This window comes from Bufo bufo, chromosome 1 (genome assembly GCF_905171765.1).
Source record: "Bufo bufo chromosome 1, aBufBuf1.1, whole genome shotgun sequence".
Lineage (NCBI taxonomy): Eukaryota > Metazoa > Chordata > Amphibia > Anura > Bufonidae > Bufo > Bufo bufo.
Window position 1 is genome coordinate 812,283,808 of NC_053389.1, and position 22,920 is coordinate 812,306,727.

The 22,920-nt window shown below is 42.7% G+C and overlaps 1 protein-coding gene across 3 annotated transcripts in view; it reads right to left on the reverse strand.

Moving 5' to 3' along the window:
• Positions 1-22,920, reverse strand: part of LOC120986580 (very-long-chain 3-oxoacyl-CoA reductase-like) — a 148,750-nt gene that overhangs the window by 24,429 nt on the left and 101,401 nt on the right. For all 3 annotated transcript variants that reach the window (XM_040415239.1, XM_040415238.1, XM_040415241.1), the window contains exons 5-6: positions 19,150-19,217; positions 4,451-4,495 (exon numbers count right to left, since the gene is read on the reverse strand). In XM_040415239.1, the coding sequence (XP_040271173.1) occupies positions 4,451-4,495; positions 19,150-19,217 (113 nt within the window). The remainder of the gene's footprint in view (positions 1-4,450; positions 4,496-19,149; positions 19,218-22,920) is intronic.

A 22,920-nucleotide genomic window follows, 5' to 3' on the forward strand; every position in this document is an offset into this window, starting at 1 on the left:
ATAGCTCCTTCTATATGTATCACCCTGCAGGAGGAGGGGCAGACTCATAGCTCCTTCTATATGTATCACCCTGCAGGAGGAGGAGCAGACTCATAGCTCCTTCTATATGTATCACCCTGCAGGAGGAGGGGCAGACTCATAGCTCCTTCTATATGTATCACCCTGCAGGAGGAGGGGCAGACTCATAGCTCCTTCTATATGTATCACCCTGCAGGAGGAGGGGCAGACTGATAGCTCCTTCTACATGTATCACCCTGCAGGAGGAGGGGCAGACTCATAGCTCCTTCTATATGTATCACCCTGCAGGAGGAGGAGCAGACTCATAGCTCCTTCTATATGTATCACCCTGCAGGAGGAGGGGCAGACTCATAGCTCCTTCTATATGTATCACCCTGCAGGAGGAGGGGCAGACTGATAGCTCCTTCTACATGTATCACCCTGCAGGAGGAGGGGCAGACTCATAGCTCCTTCTATATGTATCACCCTGCAGGAGGAGGAGCAGACTCATAGCTCCTTCTATATGTATCACCCTGCAGGAGGAGGGGCAGACTCATAGCTCCTTCTATATGTATCACCCTGCAGGAGGAGGAGCAGACTCATAGCTCCTTCTATATGTATCACCCTGCAGGAGGAGGAGCAGACTCATAGCTCCTTCTATATGTATCACCCTGCAGGAGGAGGGGCAGACTCATAGCCCCTTCTATATGTATCACCCTGCAGGAGGAGGGGCAGACTCATAGCTCCTTCTATATGTATCACCCTGCAGGAGGAGGGGCAGACTCATAGCTCCTTCTATATGTATCACCCTGCAGGAGGAGGGGCAGACTCATAGCTCCTTCTATATGTATCACCCTGCAGGAGGAGGGGCAGACTCATAGCTCCTTCTATATGTATCACCCTGCAGGAGGAGGGGCAGACTCATAGCTCCTTCTATATGTATCACCCTGCAGGAGGAGGAGCAGACTCATAGCTCCTTCTATATGTATCACCCTGCAGGAGGAGGAGCAGACTCATAGCTCCTTCTATATGTATCACCCTGCAGGAGGAGGAGCAGACACATAGCTCCTCCTATATGTATCACCCTGCAGGAGGAGGGGCAGACTCATAGCTCCTTCTATATGTATCACCCTGCAGGAGGAGGAGCAGACTCATAGCTCCTTCTATATGTATCACCCTGCAGGAGGAGGAGCAGACTCATAGCTCTCTTCTATATGTATCACCCTGCAGGAGGAGGGGCAGACTCATAGCTCCTTCTATATATATCACCCTGCAGGAGGAGGGGCAGACTCATAGCTCCTTCTATATGTATCACCCTGCAGGAGGAGGGGCAGACTCATAGCTCCTTCTATATGTATCACCCTGCAGGAGGAGGGGCAGACTCATAGCTCCTTCTATATGTATCACCCTGCAGGAGGAGGAGCAGACTCATAGCTCCTTCTATATGTATCACCCGGCAGGAGGAGGGGCAGACTCATAGCTCCTTCTATATGTATCACCCTGCAGGAGGAGGAGCAGACTCATAGCTCCTTCTATATGTATCACCCTGCAGGAGGAGGAGCAGACTCATAGCTCCTTCTATATGTATCACCCTGCAGGAGGAGGGGCAGACTCATGGCTCCTTCTATATGTATCACCCTGCAGGAGGAGGAGCAGACTCATAGCTCCTTCTATATGTATCACCCTGCAGGAGGAGGAGCAGACTCATAGCTCCTTCTATATGTATCACCCTGCAGGAGGAGGAGCAGACTCATAGCTCCTTCTATATGTATCACCCTGCAGGAGGAGGAGCAGACTCATAGCTCCTCCTATATGTATCACCCTGCAGGAGGAGGGGCAGACTCATAGCTCCTTCTATATGTATCACCCTGCAGGAGGAGGAGCAGACTCATAGCTCCTTCTATATGTATCACCCTGCAGGAGGAGGAGCAGACTCATAGCTCCTTCTATATGTATCACCCTGCAGGAGGAGGAGCAGACTCATAGCTCCTCCTATATGTATCACCCTGCAGGAGGAGGAGCAGACTCATAGCTCCTTCTATATGTATCACCCTGCAGGAGGAGGGGCAGACTCATAGCTCCTTCTATGTGTATCACCCTGCAGGAGGAGGGGCAGACTCATAGCTCCTTCTATATGTATCACCCTGCAGGAGGAGGAGCAGACTCATAGCTCCTTCTATATGTATCACCCTGCAGGAGGAGGGGCAGACTCATAGCTCCTTCTATATGTATCACCCTGCAGGAGGAGGAGCAGACTCATAGCTCCTTCTATATGTATCACCCTGCAGTAGGAGGGGCAGACTCATAGCTCCTTCTATATGTATCACCCTGCAGGAGGAGGGGCAGACTCATAGCTCCTTCTATATGTATCACCCTGCAGGAGGAGGGGCAGACTCATAGCTCCTTCTATATGTATCACCCTGCAGGAGGAGGGGCAGACTCATAGCTCCTTCTATATGTATCACCCTGCAGGAGGAGGGGCAGACTCATAGCTCCTTCTATATGTATGACCCTGCAGGAGGAGGGGCAGACTCATAGCTCCTTCTATATGTATCACCCTGCAGGAGGAGGGGCAGACTCATAGCTCCTTCTATATGTATCACCCTGCAGGAGGAGGGGCAGACTCATAGCTCCTTCTATATGTATCACCCTGCAGGAGGAGGAGCAGACTCATAGCTCCTTCTATATGTATCACCCTGCAGGAGGAGGAGCAGACTCATAGCTCCTTCTATATGTATCACCCTGCAGGGGGAGGGGCAGACTCATAGCTCCTTCTATATGTATCACCCTGCAGGAGGAGGGGCAGACTCATAGCTCCTTCTATATGTATCACCCTGCAGGAGGAGGGGCAGACTCATAGCTCCCTCTATATGTATCACCCTGCAGGAGGAGGAGCAGACTCATAGCTCCTTCTATATGTATCACCCTGCAGGAGGAGGAGCAGACTCATAGCTCCTTCTATATGTATCACCCTGGAGGAGGAGGGGCAGACTCATAGCTCCTTCTATATGTATCACCCTGCAGGAGGAGGGGCAGACTCATAGCTCCTTCTATATGTATCACCCTGTAGGAGGAGGAGCAGACTCATAGCTCCTTCTATATGTATCACCCTGTAGGAGGAGGAGCAGACTCATAGCTCCTTCTATATGTATCACCCTGCAGGAGGAGGGGCAGACTCATAGCTCCTTCTATATGTATCACCCTGTAGGAGGAGGAGCAGACTCATAGCTCCTTCTATATGTATCACCCTGCAGGAGGAGGAGCAGACTCATAGCTCCTTCTATATGTATCACCTTGTAGGAGGAGGGGCAGACCCATAGCTCTCTTCTATATGTATCACCCTGCAGGAGGAGGGGCAGACTCATAGCTCCTACTATATGTATCACCCTGCAGGAGGAGGAGCAGACTCATAGCTCCTTCTATATGTATCACCCTGCAGGAGGAGGAGCAGACTCATAGCTCCTTCTATATGTATCACCCTGCAGGAGGAGGGGCAGACTCATAGCTCCTTCTATATGTATCACCCTGTAGGAGGAGGAGCAGACTCATAGCTCCTTCTATATGTATCACCCTGCAGGAGGAGGGGCAGACTCATAGCTCCTTCTATATGTATCACCCTGCAGGAGGAGGGGCAGACTCATAGCTCCTTCTATATGTATCACCCTGCAGGAGGAGGGGCAGACTCATAGCTCCTTCTATATGTATCACCCTGCAGGAGGAGGAGCAGACTCATAGCTCCTTCTATATGTATCACCCTGCAGGAGGAGGAGCAGACTCATAGCTCCTTCTATATGTATCACCCTGCAGGAGGAGGAGCAGACTCATAGCTCCTTCTATATGTATCACCCTGCAGGAGGAGGGGCAGACTCATAGCTCCTTCTATATGTATCACCCTGCAGGAGGAGGAGCAGACTCATAGCTCCTTCTATATGTATCACCCCGCAGGGGGAGGGGCAGACACATAGCTCCTTCTATATGTATCACCCTGCAGGAGGAGGGGCAGACTCATAGCTCCTTCTATATGTATCACCCTGTAGGAGGAGGAGCAGACTCATAGCTCCTTCTATATGTATCACCCTGCAGGAGGAGGGGCAGACTCATAGCTCCTTCTATATGTATCACCCTGCAGGAGGAGGAGCAGACTCATAGCTCCTTCTATATGTATCACCCTGCAGGAGGAGGGGCAGACTCATAGCTCCTTCTATATGTATCACCCTGCAGGAGGAGGGGCAGACTCATAGCTCCTTCTATATGTATCACCCTGCAGGAGGAGGAGCAGACTCATAGCTCCTTCTATATGTATCACCCTGCAGGAGGAGGGGCAGACTCATAGCTCCTTCTATATGTATCACCCTGCAGGAGGAGGAGCAGACTCATAGCTCCTTCTATATGTATCACCCTGCAGGAGGAGGAGCAGTCTCTTGACCTATAGTATTATGAAAAGGATACTTACATGCACCATTGATAGTATATTGCAGTTCAAGATGTTGCTTATCCTCTAAAAATTAAGCAAAATTAAATATCATTATTTACATATTAGGGTGGTGACATTTCTGATAACGATCCTACTTCTGAGGGGTCGCCCTTAATTGAGGGTGTGATATTCAGATTTTCTATCCTTCGGGGTGTTATTGCATCAGCAGAGGTCCAACTACCCGCACTCCTACTGATCAGATCTTTAGTTGGTACCAGATGTAAGCACCAAAACTAAACCGCTCCATCCAGTGTTTAGTGGATGAAGCTTGTTCCTGCAGAGCTGTACTCATTGAGGTGAAGGGGGCTACCTTAAAACAGCTGATCAGTGGGGGTGCGCAGTGTGGGACCTCCACTATCAGATATTAAAATCCTACCCTACATATACGGCAGCAATAGTAAAATCCTGGACAAACTCTTTAATGCTTAGCTTAGATCTTGTATCATCCAGTTACATTTTTCATCTAGATTATTGCACAGAATTGACGTATAGACAGAACTAGAATGTAATTCACCATAGCACAGATACTCAGGATAAGTAATGTAATGTACAGTACAGACCAAAAGTTTGGACACACCTTCTCATTCAAAGAGTTTTCTTTATTTTCATGACTATGAAAGCATCAAAACTATGAATTAACACATGTGGAATTATATACATAACAAACAAGTGTGAAACAACTGAAAATATGTCATATTCTAGGTTCTTCAAAGTAGCCACCTTTTGCTTTGAACACTGCTTTGCACACTCTTGGCATTCTCTTGATGAGCTTCAAGAGGTAGTCCCCTGAAATGGTTTTCACTTCACAGGTGTGACCTGTCAGGTTTAATAAGTGGGATTTCTTGCCTTATAAATGGGGTTGGGACCATCAGTGGCGTTGAGGAGAAGTCAGGTGGATACACAGCTGATAGTCCTACTGAATAGACTGTTAGAATTTGTATTATGGCAAGAAAAAAGCAGCTAAGTAAAGAAAAACGAGTGGCCATCATTACTTTAAGAAATGAAGGTCAGTCAGTCAGCCGAAAAATTGGGAAAACTTTGAAAGTAAGGGCTATTTGACCATGAAGGAGAGTGATGGGGTGCTGCGCCAGATGACCTGGCCTCCACAGTCACCGGACCTGAACCCAATCAAGATGGTTTGGGGTGAGCTGGACCGCAGAGTGAAGGCAAAAGGGCCAACAAGTGCTAAGCATCTCTGGGAACTCCTTCAAGACTGTTGGAAGACCATTTCAGGTGACTACCTCTTGAAGCTCATTAAGAGAATGCCAAGAGTGTGCAAAGCAGTAATCAAAGCAAAAGGTGGCTACTTTGAAGAACCTAGAATATGACATATTTTCAGTTGTTTCACACTTGTTTGTTATGTATATAATTCCACATGTGTTAATTCATAGTTTTGATGCCTTCATAGTCATGAAAATAAAGAAAACTCTTTGAATGAGAAGGTGTGGCCAAACTTTTGGTCTGTACTGTATGTACACAGTGACTGCGCCAGCAGAATAGTGAGTGCAGCTCTGGAGTATAATACAGGATGTAACTCAGGATCAGTACAGGATAAGTAATGTATGTACACAGTGAATGCACCAGCAGAATAGTGAGTGCAGCTCTGGAGTATAATGCAGGATGTAACTCAGGATCAGTACAGGATAAGTAATTGTATTGTAAGGGTATTGTTTAAGTACTGATTGGTTCTGTCCCCTTTAATTCTGTTTAATACTCTGTGTAATAGTTTACAAGTTTTCCTTGTAATGTAGTGGGTTAGAGATCGTAAGATAGTACCCTTCCCCCCATTGTGCTAAGAACACATTCCTGAGTGATCTCAGAGACATGCATGCTGCACAGTAGAGGAGGGGAGAAACAGTTAAAATCTGTAAGACACATTCAATAAGGGCACTCCATTGAATACTTCATTCTAGATAGGATGTGAGTATTGATTTGCCCTATTTATTGTACACTCTTGGGTATTGTTCATGTTCTACGACATGGTGACTGGAGTGCTACCTCATATTGCATGTTGTATATTTAGGCTAGTGATGTTTATTTACTTTTTATTATTCTGTATGTGATTGTTTGCGTTATCGTATATTTAATCCCACTTAGTAAATATATTTATTCACTAAGCCTGTGTAAGTTTATGCATTCTCAAATCTCGTTACACTTGGTGTCAGAAGTGGGATTTGAGCAAATGAATATGCTTATCGTTGATAGGGTGTTACTTAGAGATAGGGTAGTTTGGAGCCGCCACTCCCAGCTTGCAGACTGTGGACATCAGAGCTCCTGTCATGTTGGGGGGGGTCCTGATGAGTTGGAAAACAGAGCAGTGTCAAGAATTACATTTATGGCACCAGCAAAAGAGAATGCGCCCAAGTATCTAAAATCAGAAAGGCACTTGTGTTAGATGTTCAGAAAGGAACTGTTTAAGTTTTGTTTTGTTACCCTAATGCTATGTGGTTATGTCCAAGTAGAAAAGACCTGTGGCCATAGCATTAGAGAATAGAGCAGTAGGATGGTAAATATGTACGTCAGGGACTGTGTCAGTTAATGAATAAGTTTCAAACCTAGTGTGTGCCAATAGATCTGTGACTAGCACTAAGAATATGAAAATGAAGGTGTTAGAAATATATCTGTTGAAATTGTTCTGGTTTCAAGACTGAGAGAAGATACGTTGATCAGAAAGATTAAGTATTGTCTGTTATATGTATAAAGTTGAATAATGTTCTAGAAGAAATGTGTCCTTGAAGAATGTCCTACCTTTAAACAAGAGTTGGTGTGTCTGGGCAGTTAAGTGATGTAGTCTCACATATATAGTGGTATTTTATTGCCCCATCCATCCCCCTAGTCTGTCTAGCTCTGTTTCTCTCCCTTTGCTGAAGTCTCAGGAAATTTGGATGAATTCTTGATAAGTAAGAGTTAGGAAAGGGGGACTGACTGCTGCAGTGGTCTGATCCCATCCCCCAGCGTTAACAGAGAAGATTTTTTAAGAGACCTGGATTTTGGATTCTTATTGCTTTGCTAAGAAGGGTCTAAAAGTGACTGGTTTGGACTAGACAGGGAGGAGGTATGAACTATCAGACAGAGGAGTTAGACAAAGAGAGTATAAAATGTGTTTAGTAAATGATGCATTATTAAAAAATTACTATTATCCCAAGCAACTAATTATAATGTGGGAACCCAGCCTTAAAGGAAAATTATTATATATGTGCACCACCAAATCAGTCATATAAAATGATTCGGGTTTAACAAAAATTGTTTTATTATTATAACTTGTATGTTGTCTTGTTATAAGATTTTGATGACAGATTGAAGACGAGAAGGCATTGGAAAGAATGGCAGAACAGCAACAGAGATTATGGGCAATTCAGGAATATGAAACAGAGAAAAATGTGTAGCTGATATGGCAGCCATAAATCATTCAGTGGAATGTGAATGGGTGTGGCATTAAGTTTCAGTTGTATTGAATATGTGTGATGTTGAGGAGACTGATGGATGCTTAGCAGAGCTGTGTGTGTGTAGTCTGTACTTCACGTATAAGGGTGTGGTTATGAACTGTGTGTGGCTATGAATAAATGACGCTGCAGCAAGAAATGAGTACATTAAAATGTGAATGTGTATGAAGCAAGAAAGTGGAGTACAATGTTTGTTTGTTTGTTTTTGATAATGCGCATTGGGAATTAAAAAAAAATTCTTGGGAGATTTTTGGCTTTTATTGGTGACAACATTTTTGATTGAGCTCTACATTTTTTAACTGAATTCAATGAAACGTTTCTCATGGGCCCTTCATGTGTTCATATCTGTATTGTTGAATGTTCTACTAACACCAGAGATCTGTCCTCATGAACAGCTGAGAATAGACTGACTGAAAGAGAGAGGATCACACCGTCCAACTGGAAGGGGTAGACTTAAATGACTGTGAGTTCACATCACCGTTATGGATTCTGTTATTGTTTTCCGTTATAACATCGTTATAATGGAAAATAACGGAATCCATAAGACGCAAGTCAAAACGGAAGCATTTAAGTGGAAAAATTCAGTCACAAAGCCAAATTTCCTTAAGCTCCGTGGTAACTAGACGTGGGACAAATCCAATTTTTTTCAAATCCGAATCCGAAAAGGTTCTTGAATATATCGAATCTTTCGAATCTCAAATCCTACGAATCCTGTACATAAGAATTGTGTGAATGGTGTAAGAAACAAAGTGATCCAAACACTTATGGGGGGATCTGTGGATGACACTGTTATGGGGGGGATCTGTGGATGGCACTGTTATGGGGGGTTCTGTGGATGGCACTGTTATGGGGGATCTGTGGATGGCACTGTTATGGGGGATCTGTGGATGGCACTGTTATGGGGGGGATCTATGGATGGCACTGTTATGGGGGATCTGTGGATGGCACTGTTATGGGGATCTGTGGATGGCACTGTTATGGGGATCTGTGGATGGCACTGTTATGGGGGATCTCTGGATGGCACTTTTATGTGGGATCTAAGGATGGCACTATTATGGGGGATCTCTGGATGGTACTGTGATGGGTGGGATCTGTGGATGACACATATATAGCATCTTATGCTATGTGCCATCCACAGATCCCCCCCCATAACAGTGTCCCTGCAGTGTGAATGACCCCCAATACAGGGGCTGGGGGCCGGCATCTGGATTAGGAATGACATCGGGGACCGGTGCAGTCCCTGTATTCTAATGCACCGGCCCCGCTCACTGTTGTATAATCTTATCTAACCTGTAGGCATTGTTAAAATATAATAATCATTTGTAATCCAGCTGTATTACTTACAACTAAGTTCCATAGCAGAGAGGAGGGAGGAGGCAGGCAGGAGGCAGGGCAGGAGGACGGGCGGGCGACGCGTCACTCACCACGTCACGTGCCCGCGCCTCCTGCTTCATTCATAAAGTGGGCTGCGCAGGTGCATGACATAGTGAGTGACGCGCCTCCCGGCCTGCCTCCTCTCTCCTCCGGAACTTAGTTGTAAGTAATACAGCTGGATTACAAATGATTATTATATTTTAACAATGCCTACAGGTTAGATAAGAAATATACAACAGTGAGCGGGGCCGGTGCATTAGAATACAGGGACTGCACCGGTCCCCGCTGTCATTCCTAATCCAGATGCCGGCCCCCAGCCCCTCCTCCCTCTGTTGATACACCCGCCCACCGCACTGTGCGGCATGGCGGCGGCCGTGTATCATTAGGTAAACTAATCGCAGCATTTTTGGGTCGGCCAAATTGCCATATCGCGTCGCAGGATTCGTCGGATTCGAATTTTACTAAATTACGTCGGGATTCGAGTCCACGAATCCCACGAATCCAAGAAGATTCGAGGGATTCGTGGATTCGATGGATTCTTCGCCCCACCTCTAGTGGTAACTAATCAATTTTTCATGAAATTATGGTAAAAAAACAAAAAAATACATACATACCTCATCTATTTGCTTGCGGAGAGGCCGTTGCGGCCATCTTGATTGACGAAAATGCGCTAAATCTTTTGTAACAAAGTATCAGCAGAGAAAATCAGTGAGGTAAGAACAGTATCAATGAGGTACTACAATGTATCAACCTGATGAATAATGCACACATTGCTTAGAGAGAACAATACATCCCTCGTTTACAGCATACAGCACACAAATAGTACATAAAACAGTGGCAGATGTAACATTGTGTTTGGTAAAGTACTGGAGGAGGTGCATATCTCACCAAGACTGCTTAAATGGGTGAGGTAAAAGAATCCAGGAAAGCTTGGTGGTTCAGCAAAGCATAGTTTGCTTAGGCATTTTGTTTAAGTTATTTTATGGAAGGGAATATAGGTTGGCAGGGGGACATGCCATTCCCTCCCACACTCCAGTTCAAGGTATTCCCCTAGCCTGAGATAAAGGCAAAGCTGCACGGCTCATTACTATGGGGATAAATGCAGGGCTGAAGAGCTCATTCCTGGTAAGTGCCTGGAAGCTGCATGACCAGTGGTGGCTGTGCGAAGCCTTCTTTCCCTATGTGTTGTATTTAGAGTACCTAGGTGAGGCAACCTGATGTATAGTTAGCTCCCAAATGGGCAAGGGGATTTATTTAGTTTAAGTCACATACATGTGGATGCTCAAAAGTGACTAATGAACTTGAATGTCCTGTGTTGTTTGGACAAAAATAAAAGTTTTAACCCCTGAAATCTGTGAGTCTGTCATTGCAAACCCCACCACCAGCACAAAGACCATTGAGAATTGGAGGAGGATGCAATCGGCAATGGCATGACGAAACAGCAGAGGAAGCTGAATGCTGCTGAAATTTAAAGGACAAGAAGCCTATTTTTTGGGTTAAACTGTTGCTGCTTATCAAGAACCTTTGCTAAAATGTCTAAAATTGAAAGGTTATGCACACCTTTGGGGCATTTTTTATTTTATTTATAATTGCGTTTTTACTCTTTTTGGGCTAAAAATATTTTTTTCACTTGATCTTTATAAAAAAAAATTCTGCTGTTCTGACACAAAGGGTTAACTGTTTGTCTAGCTGCGTGAATGGTACTTTCACTTTGTGCCGGTCATTTAATAAACCTTATCTCTAAATTATTAAAAGGTCATAAACACTGATTTAAGATAAGAATTAAGCTATAATGAGTGTTTAGGAGGTCATAGATCCGAGATAAAGAGCCATCAGCTGAGCTGAGTGAAAATTCAGAGCCTGCTACTAGAGAAACTCAAGGCTACACAGAGACAAAGGTTAAGCATTTTTAATAAAGGCCAATTGAGAAAATGATTGTTAGCTCAAAATGAGTATGATGCAATAATAATAAAAAAAATAGCCCCCAAAGGTATACATAACCTTTAAAGAGCATGAAGCCCCCTGATGAAGAGAATGTTATCTGCAGACAGTAGAGTGTCTGCCGTCACGGAATGGATTGAGGATCTCACCGAGCAGCTAAAGGTCAACCTGCAGAGCCAGGAGGCTAAACAAAGGTTCCTGGAAGAGCACTTAAAGTGACATCAGGTGCATAAAGAGGCCATGGAGGAGTTTGCCAGACCAAGAGAAGGCCATACTGAAGCCCAAGTTGCTTCACTTGGTGATAGCTGCACCCAAATTCATTTAGCTTCCTAAATCTACTTCCCTCAGATTCCTGCTGACCTCATATCAGAGCCCAAAATTTATATGGCCCCTGAAACCTTCTTTCCTCAGATCTCTGCAGACATCAGATCAGATGCCAAAATTCATTTGCCCACCTCCTTCCGATCACTGCAGACCACAAAATAAATAAATAAAGCAACTTACTGTACCTCTTCTGCTTCCGGACAGCACTGCCACTTCTTGCAGCTCTGCACTGGGACCTGATGTCTGCACAACGACAGCTCATAGGGCACTTTTACATGCACTAAGTCCTGACACTGTATGAAGTCAGGACACAGTTCAGCTGATGGAGGAAGACCAGGGAGCGGTGAGTAATACCAGCAATACACTCACCGCTTCCTGAAGCTCCTGTGTACTAATGAGCGCTTTACATTTCTGTATAAATAGTGATCTCTTGTGTATAATTACCAAAATTATCAGTCAAACTGTGGAGCAGCTGGTACTTGACATGGCGCATGATCATGTACTTGGGGGACATTTGGGGACTAGCAAAACCCAAGAGAGAGTTCTACAAAGCTTTTTTTTTTGGCCTGCGGTGAACATTTCTGAGGCATGTCCTAAATATCAGATAAGGGTCCCAACGTCAAACTTTCATAACCCAGGGGGCCATTTCCATTCACTGTAGTGTCATGTAAGAGAATTGATATGGATTTAGTGGGTCCCATTGTCAAGTCCGCCCAGGGACACCATTTGGTTGTTATGGATTATGCCTGAAGCTGTGCTGTTAGATTACATGGCGTCTAAAAATGGGGTACCTGAATTGTTTTACATGTTCTTCCACCCAGGGAGCCCTAAAGAAATCGTTATCAACCAGGGTATGCTCTATGTTAAAAATGTTTAAAATCACACACATTTGTGCCTCTGTGTATCACCCCTAGACAGATGGGTTAGTAGAGAAGTTAAACTAGATCCTGAAGCACGTGTTGAAAAATGTTGTGGAGAAGGATGGTCGTGACTGGGACTGTCTGCTACCCTACCAAATGTTTTAATGTAAGAGAGATGCTCCAAGCCTCCACAGGGTTTTCTCCCTTTAAATTAGTCTATGGCTGTCACCCGAAGGGTATGTTAGATATTGTCAAGAAAACACGGGAAGCAGAGTCTACTCCATATAAAAGTGTCATAGATCATGTGCCACAGATGCAAGATCTTAAAGCTACTGTCATGCTTATTGTAAAGGAACATCTACAAAGAGCGCAGGAGCATATCTATAAATTAGAATATAATCGAAAAGTTAATTTATTTCAGTAATATTATAGGTCATATATTATATAGGTTTATTACACACGGAGTGATCTATTTCTTGTAATAAATCCCCATAAAATACAAGTAATAAAATTTATAAGAACAATGTAGCAATAATATACAACATTACAGTCACATATATTGTGGTAGATATGATCGATACTATATTCAATAAAAATATATTCGATAGAAATATTCGATAAATTGAATGGTAGAAAATTCAATATTGAAATATTCGATAGAATATTCGATACCACTCAATAATGTCGATAAATTCAATAATATATATCACACCAAAAACTTCAAGTATATGCTGTTATTTGGGAAAGAGGGGGTATTATCTTCTAGCGCTCTATCCCAATTTGGGAAACTGAATGTCACTGAAAATGTTGTAGGTGTATTCACTGGGAGCGCAACATGTTCATAAAGTGTCCACAGGAATCCTGATAATGTGAGAAGTCTCTTATAGCTGATCCTTTTAAGCTCGATATGAGCTTTGGATTGAAGAAAACTTTAAATCGATGTTTGGCTTACCGTCTAGCGTCTGCTGTCTCCCTATTGCTTCAATGGAGCTTTAAATATTTGCCGGCTTATTCAGTCGCTCCATACAGCAAGCTGGTTTAAATTTCGCGGGAGTTACAAAGATCGCGGGAGTTGCCACTCTGTTCCGCAATTTCCTTTGGTGCAGCTTTCGACGATAAGAATAGTTAATCCTTTAATGTAGAGATTTTCTTCTGTATGGCCATACAGTATTATCGGAGGCTTTTCAATGCAGGTACATCACTTGTTTCACCATACGCGTTACGGGTAGATTCACTCTCCCTTCCTCAGTGGTCAAGTGTCTGCCTGCTCTGCCTCCATTTTCATCCATTCCTTTGATTGCTTCCCAAATCTCGGACACCTGTTGTTCATGCTACTCCCAGTTGGCCAGGGAATCGTCCCACATAATCAGGGGATAATTCTATACAGCCTTTATTTTTATAATTTTTTTTCTTCTTGCAGTTTCCATGCGTTTTTTATGCGTTTTTTTGGGGACACATGCGTTTTTTGGCCCAGATGTCCCAATTGGTGTGATATATCATTGTGTGAAATATAAACTTGATATCTGATTGCTAACACTTATAAAATGACTTTTTATAATAAAATATTATTAAACAAATTTTCAAGATTAAAATATTAATATAAAAATGTAAAACAATAAATAATAAATGTGAGGAATCTTGAAAGTTTCATAGGAATCCTAGAGTTTGATACAATTATTCGGATTTGATAGAGAAAGAAGGGTGGGTATCTCAGAGCCAAGGACACGTCGCAGCGCCGATAAACGGCCTAGCATGCGACGTGCCGTCAGCCACGAGACACCCAACCTACATAAATCCAACATTTTCCAACTCCGAATTAAGGCCTTTCGGTTGTAGAGATCCAAATTCATAAATGCGTCTGGATTCTATCCTAGACATTTGTCTGATAAAATCACCGCCTCTCCAGTGTTTCTCCACCTTCTCCAGTGCCGTAAACACCAGACTTGATGGATCCTGATTATGCATCTCTTTATAATGTTTAGATAGGGAATGTTTATCATAACCCTTCCTGATGTTGGCAATATGTTCGGCCACTCTTTTTTTGAATGGCCTCTTGGTACGTCCTATATATTGTCTGTTACAGGGGCACTGGAGAAGGTAGATAACTCCACTGGAGTCACATGTAAGACAATCTTCTATCTCCCAATTAAAATTGAATATCCTGAAAACTTAGTGGAGGAGTCACTCAACCAAATTAGGAAATTAGATAGAAGAGAGTTCTTTAATAAGGAGGACAATAAAGATAAAAATGAGATGGATAATGAGAAAGATAAAACACAAAATAAAGAAGCCATGAGAGTTGTTCTTCCATTTAATGAGAATTATAGGAAGATTCAGAAAATTATTAAAACCCATTGGCACCATGTGTTGAATGACAAAATTGTGGGACACTTACTCCCGACTGTTCCGACGATTACTTTCACTAGGGCACCCAATCTAGGTATCAAGGTGGCCCCTACCGTAAAACCGTGGAAACAGAATAAGTTGAGTTTTTCAGGAACTTGGCTGAGTCTGAAGGGTTTTTATAAATGTGGAAGGTGTATGGGTTGTAGAATGAATAAAAAACCCCGCCTGACTACTACTGTCCCCTCGACTCAGAACAATTTTAATTGGGAGATAGAAGATTGTCTTACATGTGACTCCAGTGGAGTTATCTACCTTCTCCAGTGCCCCTGTAACAGACAATATATAGGACGTACCAAGAGGCCATTCAAAAAAAGAGTGGCCGAACATATTGCTAACATCAGGAAGGGTTATGATAAACATTCCTTTTCAAAACATTATAAAGAGATGCATAATCAGGATCCATCGAGCCTGGTGTTTACGGCACTGGAGAAGGTGGAGAAACACTGGAGAGGCGGTGATTTTATCAGACAAATGTCTAGGATAGAATCCAGACGCATTTATGAATTTGGATCTCTACAACCGAAAGGCCTTAATTCGGAGTTGGAAATTTTGGGATTTATGTAGGTTGGGTGTCTCGTGGCTGACGGCACGTCGCATGCTAGGCCGTTTATCGGCGCTGCGACGTGTCCTTGGCTCTGAGATACCCACCCTTCTTTCTCTATCAAATCCGAATAAATGTATCAAACTCTAGGATTCCTATGAAACTTTCAAGATTCCTCACATTTATTATTTATTGTTTTACATTTTTATATTAATATTTTAATCTTGAAAATGTGTTTAATAATAGTCATTTTATAAGTGTTAGCAATCAGATATCAATTTTATATTTCACACAATGATATATCACACCAATTGGGACATCTGGGCCAAAAAACGCATGTGTCCCCAAAAAAACGCATAAAAAACGCATGGAAACTGCAAGAAGAAAAAAATAAAAATAAAGGCTGTATAGAATTATCCCCTGATTATGTGGGACGATTCCCTGGCCAACTGGGAGTAGCATGGACAACAGGTGTCCGAGATTTGGGAAGCAATTAAAGGAATGGATAAAAATGGAGGCAGAGCAGGCAGACACTTGACCACTGAGGAAGGGAGAGTGAATCTACCCGTAACGCGTATGGTGAAACAAGTGATGTACCTGCATTGAAAAGCCTCCGATAATACTGTATGGCCATACAGAAGAAAATCTCTACAGTAAAGGATTAACTATTCTTATCGTCGAAAGCTGCACCAAAGGAAATTGCGGAACAGAGTGGCAACTCCCGCGATCTTTGGAACTCCCACGAAATTTAAACCAGCTTGCTGTATGGAGCGACTAAATAAGCCAGCAAATATTTAAAGCTCCATTTAAGCAATAGGGAGACAGCAGACGCTAGACGGTAAGCCAAACATCGATTTAAAGTTTTCTTCAATTCAAAGCTCATATCGACCTTAAAAGGATATGCTATAAGAGACTTTATGAACATATTGCGCTCCCAGTGAATACACCTACAACATCTTCAGTGACATTCAGTTTCCCAAGTTGGGATAGAGCTCTAGAAGATAAAACCCCTCTTTCCCAAATAACAGCATATACTTGAATTTTTTTGGTGTGATATATATTATTGAATTTATCGACATTATTGAGTGGTATCGAATATTCTATCGAATATTTCAATATTGAATTTTCTACCATTCAATTTATCGAATATTTCTATCGAATATATTTTTATTTAATATAGTATCGATCATATCTACCACAATATATGTGACTGTAATGTTGTATATTATTGCTACATTGTTCTTATAAATTTTATTACTTGTATTTTATGGGGATTTAATAAATATTTTCTGTATATGTCAATCTGGTTGCCAAGTGTATGAGTGCTTGCTCATTTTCCTATTACTACATTTGCCTTTTAAGAGAGGGTGGGGTGATTCCCTCTATATGAGCTTGTAGCACCATACCTTAACTACTTGCTAGTGAGCCACCACAACCTACCACTATTTCTTGTAATGTTGATGATTATGGCTTATAGCTAATGAAAACCCAAAAGTCAGGATCTCAGAACATTAGAATATTATAGGACCAATTAAAAAATGATATTTATACAGAAATGTTGGCCTACTGAAAAGTCTGTGCAGTATACACACACTTAATACTTAGTCTGGGCTCCTTCTGCATGAATGCGGCGTGGCATGGAGGTGATCATCCCCTGGCACTGCTGAGGTGTCATGGTAGCCCAGGTAGCTTTCATAGAGGCCTTCAGCTCGTCTACATTGCTGGGTCTGGTGTCTCTCATAGATTCTCTATGGGGTTTAGGTCAGACAAGTTTTCTGGCCAATCAAGCACATTGATACCGTGGTTATTACACCAGGTATTGGTACTTTTGGCAGTGTAGACAGGTGCCAAGTCTTTTTGAAAAACTAAATCAGCATCTCCATAAAACTTGTCAGCAGAGGGAAGCATAAGAGGCTCTAATTTTCCTGGTAGACGGCTGCACTGACTTTGGACTTGATATCAGACAGTGGACCAACACCAGAAGACAATATGGCTCCACAAACCATCACTGACTGTGAAAACTTCACACTGGACCTCAAGCAGCTTGGACTGTGTGACTCTCCAGTCTTCCTCTAGACTCTGGGACCTTGATTTTCAAATGAAATGCAGAATTTACTTTCATCTGAAAACAGGACTTGAACCACTGAGCAACAGTCCAGTCCTTTCTCTCTTTAGCCCAGATAAGACGCTTCTGACAATCTCTCTTGGTCATGAGTTGCTTGACACGAGGAATGCAACATTTGTGGTCCTTGTCCTGGATGAGTCTGTGTGGTGGAAGCACTGACTCCAGCAACAGTCCACTCTTTGTTAAATTCTTGAATGCACCTTCTTCTACCACATTTTTCCTTCCACTTAACTTTTCATTAATATGCTTGGATACAGCACTCTGTGAACTGCCAGCTTCTTTACTAATAACCTTTTGTGGATTCCCCTCCACAATGACTGTCTTCTGGACAACAGTCAAGTCAGCAGTCTTCCCCATGGTCTTTGCAGATGTTTTGTGTTGATTAGCTGATTAAAGTGTGACACCATGAGTCTACAATAGTCAACTTTTTAACAATATTCTAATTTTCTGAATACTGATTTTTGGATTTTCATTAGCTGTAAGCCATAATTATCAACATTAAAATAGATAAACACTTGAAATAGATCACCCTGTGTGTAATGAATCTATAGAATACAGGAGCTTCACTTTTTGAAATGAATTACTGAAACAAATTAACTTTTCGATGTTATTCTAATTTAGCATAGATGTAGCGGAACAAAGAGGGACATGTAAGAGTGGCCAGATGGTTTATGTCTTTGGAAAATTTTAATTTTCCTGTGGAACACAGGCTGACAAAATTACAAAGGAATGTATGCGTATTTTCCAAAGGTCACTGTATGGTGGCTGAAAGTGCCCAGACCCCCGGTCTGGAGGAGATGGGGTGGATAAGTGCCCTCAGTGACACCCAGTCTCCGACCTGTCCTAATGACCTCCGCTCAAGACCACCTGTAAGATATCTCCTTCTGCTACAGATGATCTCTAATCCCACCATTCTGTTCCTTTATATAATTCTGTTCTATTTGTCAGTCCGGGGTGGAGGGGGCACATATTTCATTTAGATCAGTAGTTATTAGTGATGAGTGGCAGGGGTCATATTCTAATTCGCGATATTTCGCGAATATTTTGTAGAATATTCGTCAAAAATTCGCAAATTCGAAAATTCACGATTTTTTTTTTACTCAAAAAATCGGAAAGGTAATTATTGTGTAATATGCGAATTTTTGGAATTCGAATTTTCGGATTCTAATTTTTTATTGCGAATTTTTCAACTTACAACTATTAGACAAAGAAGATTATAGCACTATAGCTAAATTGCTCTATATTCGATTTTTTTCGAATATTCTCTATATTGCTATAATATTCTAAAACAAGAATATTTAGCAATATAGCGAATATTCAAAAAAACGAATATAGAGCAAAATTCGCAAACACTACTACTCCTAAAGTCAAGTATATTGCATCCTTCTTATTGGCCCACAAGCTAGAAGTAGTGAGGGATCATGTGTACTGATAAAAAAATAAAAAAAAACGAAAAAAATAAATAAAATCTAATTATTTTTTTCGAATATTCTAAATTACGAATATATATAACTATATTCGAAATATTCGCGAATTTTCGAAGTACCTATATTCGCAATAAAAATTCGATTCGTAATCAACACTAGTAGTTATGACTCTCCCCATATATACATTGTACAGATTTTCTCATAGATCAGTAATCAGTAATGTAATGTGGAGCTCACCTTGTTAATGTCAGAGACATCAAGGAATCGACTTGGTCCGGGTTGGTAAATCATCCCAACATTATTCACTGAAACAAGAGAAAACAATGGTGAAGTTCTGTCCTTTATGGAGTCCAGTTCCGTGGTCACAGTTCCGTGGTCACGGTGCATTCTGTAGAAATGTTCTTAAAGACAAAGATACTGGAATCATGGAATACACCTGTATCCTCCCCTGACTGGAGTACAGTATATATTACACCGGGGTAGAATCATGAAAGGTCCCAGTATGGTCAATAGGTTCCTGTTAGGGTCAGGTAAATAGACATGAGATGATAACTAGATACGATAAATGGATTGCTACAAAGACAGATATGAGATAGATAAATATGAGATAGGTAGATACATTTAAAATAGATGGATGCATAGTACCCCAGAGTGGCACTATCATTTCTACACCCTGCTACTGTCTCTAATAGCTAACAATAATGTAATCTGTGTATTTATTCCAGGTCCTTTTACATCGTGCATTCATAATATTTCTGCTATGTTCATGTAATGTGCCTGGTTCACCAAGGGGTAGCAGTGTATCTGCAGAGGGGTAGCAGTGGGAGAGAGAGAGATCTTTAGATAGAACGGAACTTACCATTCCATCCTCCCCCTTTTGGGCAGAAGTGGGCTAGTCCTGCCTCCTACCAAGGGAGTGGCTGTATGAAGTGTTGATTCTTTCTTAGTTCACTCTACTGTTGGAAGCAGATGAGTAAAGATGGAGCAATGAGGGAAAAGCTCCCTCTCCTGCAGCAGGAGTCTCCCCAGGGAAGCAGCTCATAGAGCACCCTGACTCCTTGCAAATTTACAAAAAACCACGAGGGGGTCAACAGCCAAAGGCACTCCGCTCCAAAGGTACCAGAGCAGTTAGCAAGTCAAGTAATCAGACAGAAGCCAAGTTTAGCACAGCTGAATTGATAAAGCAGAGTATTCAAGTTTGCCTGCCAGTTTACCCAAAAACCTGCTGGGACCAAGAGAAAGACCGAATATTGTCTGGATGCAAGTTTATTCTAGTAAAGGTGTTGAACTTGCACCAAGTCTGGACTCAATTTATTCTCCAACTCTCCCCTTTATTGCTCCGGAGCCTAACCCTGGGGATTGACGGTATCCAGGTAGGATCACCATGACACACACAGAACTAGTAAGGCCGCATCACACCACTCTGCAATTTTATAAACCTGGGATATGATCGGCCCTGGGGGGTGGCGCATTACAGGTGGATTGATGGACTTATAAGAGAAAGGTATCAGATAGATAGATATAGAATCTTAGGATAAACAAATGTGTAAGGGAGCAGTCCTATTGTCTGTGGGGCTAACACGGTTTGGGATTGAATATTAGATTTCATTCAAGTCCTTTGTCCCTCTAGTGAACCCACCAATTACAAGAATGACTCCAGAGGTGACATAAATGTTACGGAAGTGGATGTGGATCTGCTGTTCCACTGAACAGATTAGGCTTGGGGCCACTCCTAAGGGTATTATCTAAGTGGCTCCCCTGGTCCTTACCCTTTAACCCCTGTACAGAGATCTGGACTCTGCTGCATGGGAAACACCAGGCTACTACCTCTTGAATGGAGTAGTTTCTGTTCAGTGGATGCTGACCCATGGGGATTAAGAGACACTGGTGTGGAGTATCGAAAGGTCAGGCAAAACCATAGTGTGGAAACAAGTCATGGTCAGGGCAAGCAATGTAGTAAACACACCAAAGGTCAGCAGGCAGCACAGGGTCAGTACAAGGAACAGACAGAGGTCAGGTTAGTCAGCTAAGGATCAATTCTGGTAAACAGCCAGATATCATTACACAGGCAGATATGATAGATGTTTAGTGCATCTTTGCAGGAATCTAGTAATTAGAACCTATTGCTCATGCACCTGCAACTTTCAGAGGATGCCTTATATACCCCTAGGAAGGCTGCCATAGGGTGGGAGCAACTGAAGGTGTGCACATGCTTGCCCTTTAATAGGCCAAGAGGAACAAGTATGCAAACCTTAGGGAGACGAGGAGAGGTTCCAGGCAAGATGTACAGGCCTAACAGGAACCCAGGAAGATCACTCCAGCAGCTGTGCGCATGGGAAAGGCACAGGAGGTCCCAGACGGGCATGCACCACCAAAGGGCTAGCAGGAGGCCATGTGCAGTGGCCGGGTTTGGGGTGGCTCAAATGCTATGCTGGGTCCCCTGGACACCGTTGAGGTGTCACCATGTGTTGCTGCTCACCTAAAGGGATGGTAAGGCGTAGTGCACCCCAATGGGAAATAAGTTCAGAGAGTCGGGGTCTGCAGTAAACCAGGGTGCTTCTTTACTGGAGGAATTCAGGTACAAAACAATACAGGTGAGGCATTGGGCTGGCTTGTCCAGTCTCCTCCCTGGCAGAAGAAGACCTAAGCTAGCTGTGCTATTTCTCTTCAGAAGGCTGGTACCCTGGTCTAAGGCTGGTCACCCATGGTCCGTGGCAGCGTATCCCGTTCTCAGCGTCTTCTTCTGGTCACTCAGTAGTCTGGCAGAGTCTTCTCTTCCAAGCACTGGTCCCTAACTGCAGCACACTAGGGGCTCTGACTGCTCTCCTTATATACAGTTTTTGCTAGACTAGAACCTTCTAGTGGGAGGGGTGGAGTGGAGAAACTCAGCACAAACAGATACATTGTTTCAGCTCCCATCTGGTAAAGACTTACATTAGCGCTTCAATGATACTCAATGGCGATGACACAGCAGGTTTTCCAGACAAAAACAAGTTTCCAGACAAAAATGAAGAAGAGGATATAGGGGCTCACCCAATTGCTATCATAGATATGGTGCTCTTGCCAATTTGACTCACCCCGTCAAAGATACAAACATAAATTAATATAAGCTGGAGGCTCCAACTCCATATGAAAAGACTATTGCTACCGTGAAAGTTGTGAAGCGCTTCACAGGTAATCAAAAATCCTCCTCCCAGAACTCTCAACTGGATTAAGACAGTCCGAGACCAGCACAATTGGATTAAGACAGTCCGAGACCAGCACATTGCAACACGTGGGACGCCAAGTCTCAGCAACGCCAAGTACCAGCAGAGCAAACCAGTTGGGATGCCAGGTATCGGGGCTGGGGACTGCGGAGAATTATAGTCGGGAGGAGAGGCTATATCGGATAAGTTAACCATAAAAAGGACACAATAAAGATCAGATGATAGTAACTGACGGCGAACAGATATACTATTGACCATTAAGAGACAACATTGTTATTATTAAGGTCAAGTATTGCTACTAATAAGGCTGAGTTCTACTAAATACAATGGACACAATATGAATATCTATCTGTATCTAATCCATTGAATGAATAACAGCCTTATAAGGTCCATTGAAAGGGTCTGTTTAAAAGGGACATTACCTTAAAAGGGATATCATCCCTATAAGGACAATTGAAGTGGGGAAAATTGGCTTCTACCTCACAGGGTTTTTTGCCTTCCTCTGGATCAATTTGCAGGATAACAGGCCGAACTGGATGGACAAATGTCTTTTTTCGGCCTTATATACTATGTTACTATCACCCTTTCAAGTTGTTTCCAATGTGTTGCTTTTAAAGATAGTGCCTGTTGTTTTGATAGATATTGTTTTTATAGATATTGTCTGTAATCCAACAATACCATACAATTAGGGGTACTATACGGTGATGATCTTCCACAGTTGTATCGTGGTGATTTGTTATAGCTGTATGGGTGGTAACAATTGATTTCATCATATGGTAGAATTACCACACATATAGCTGTA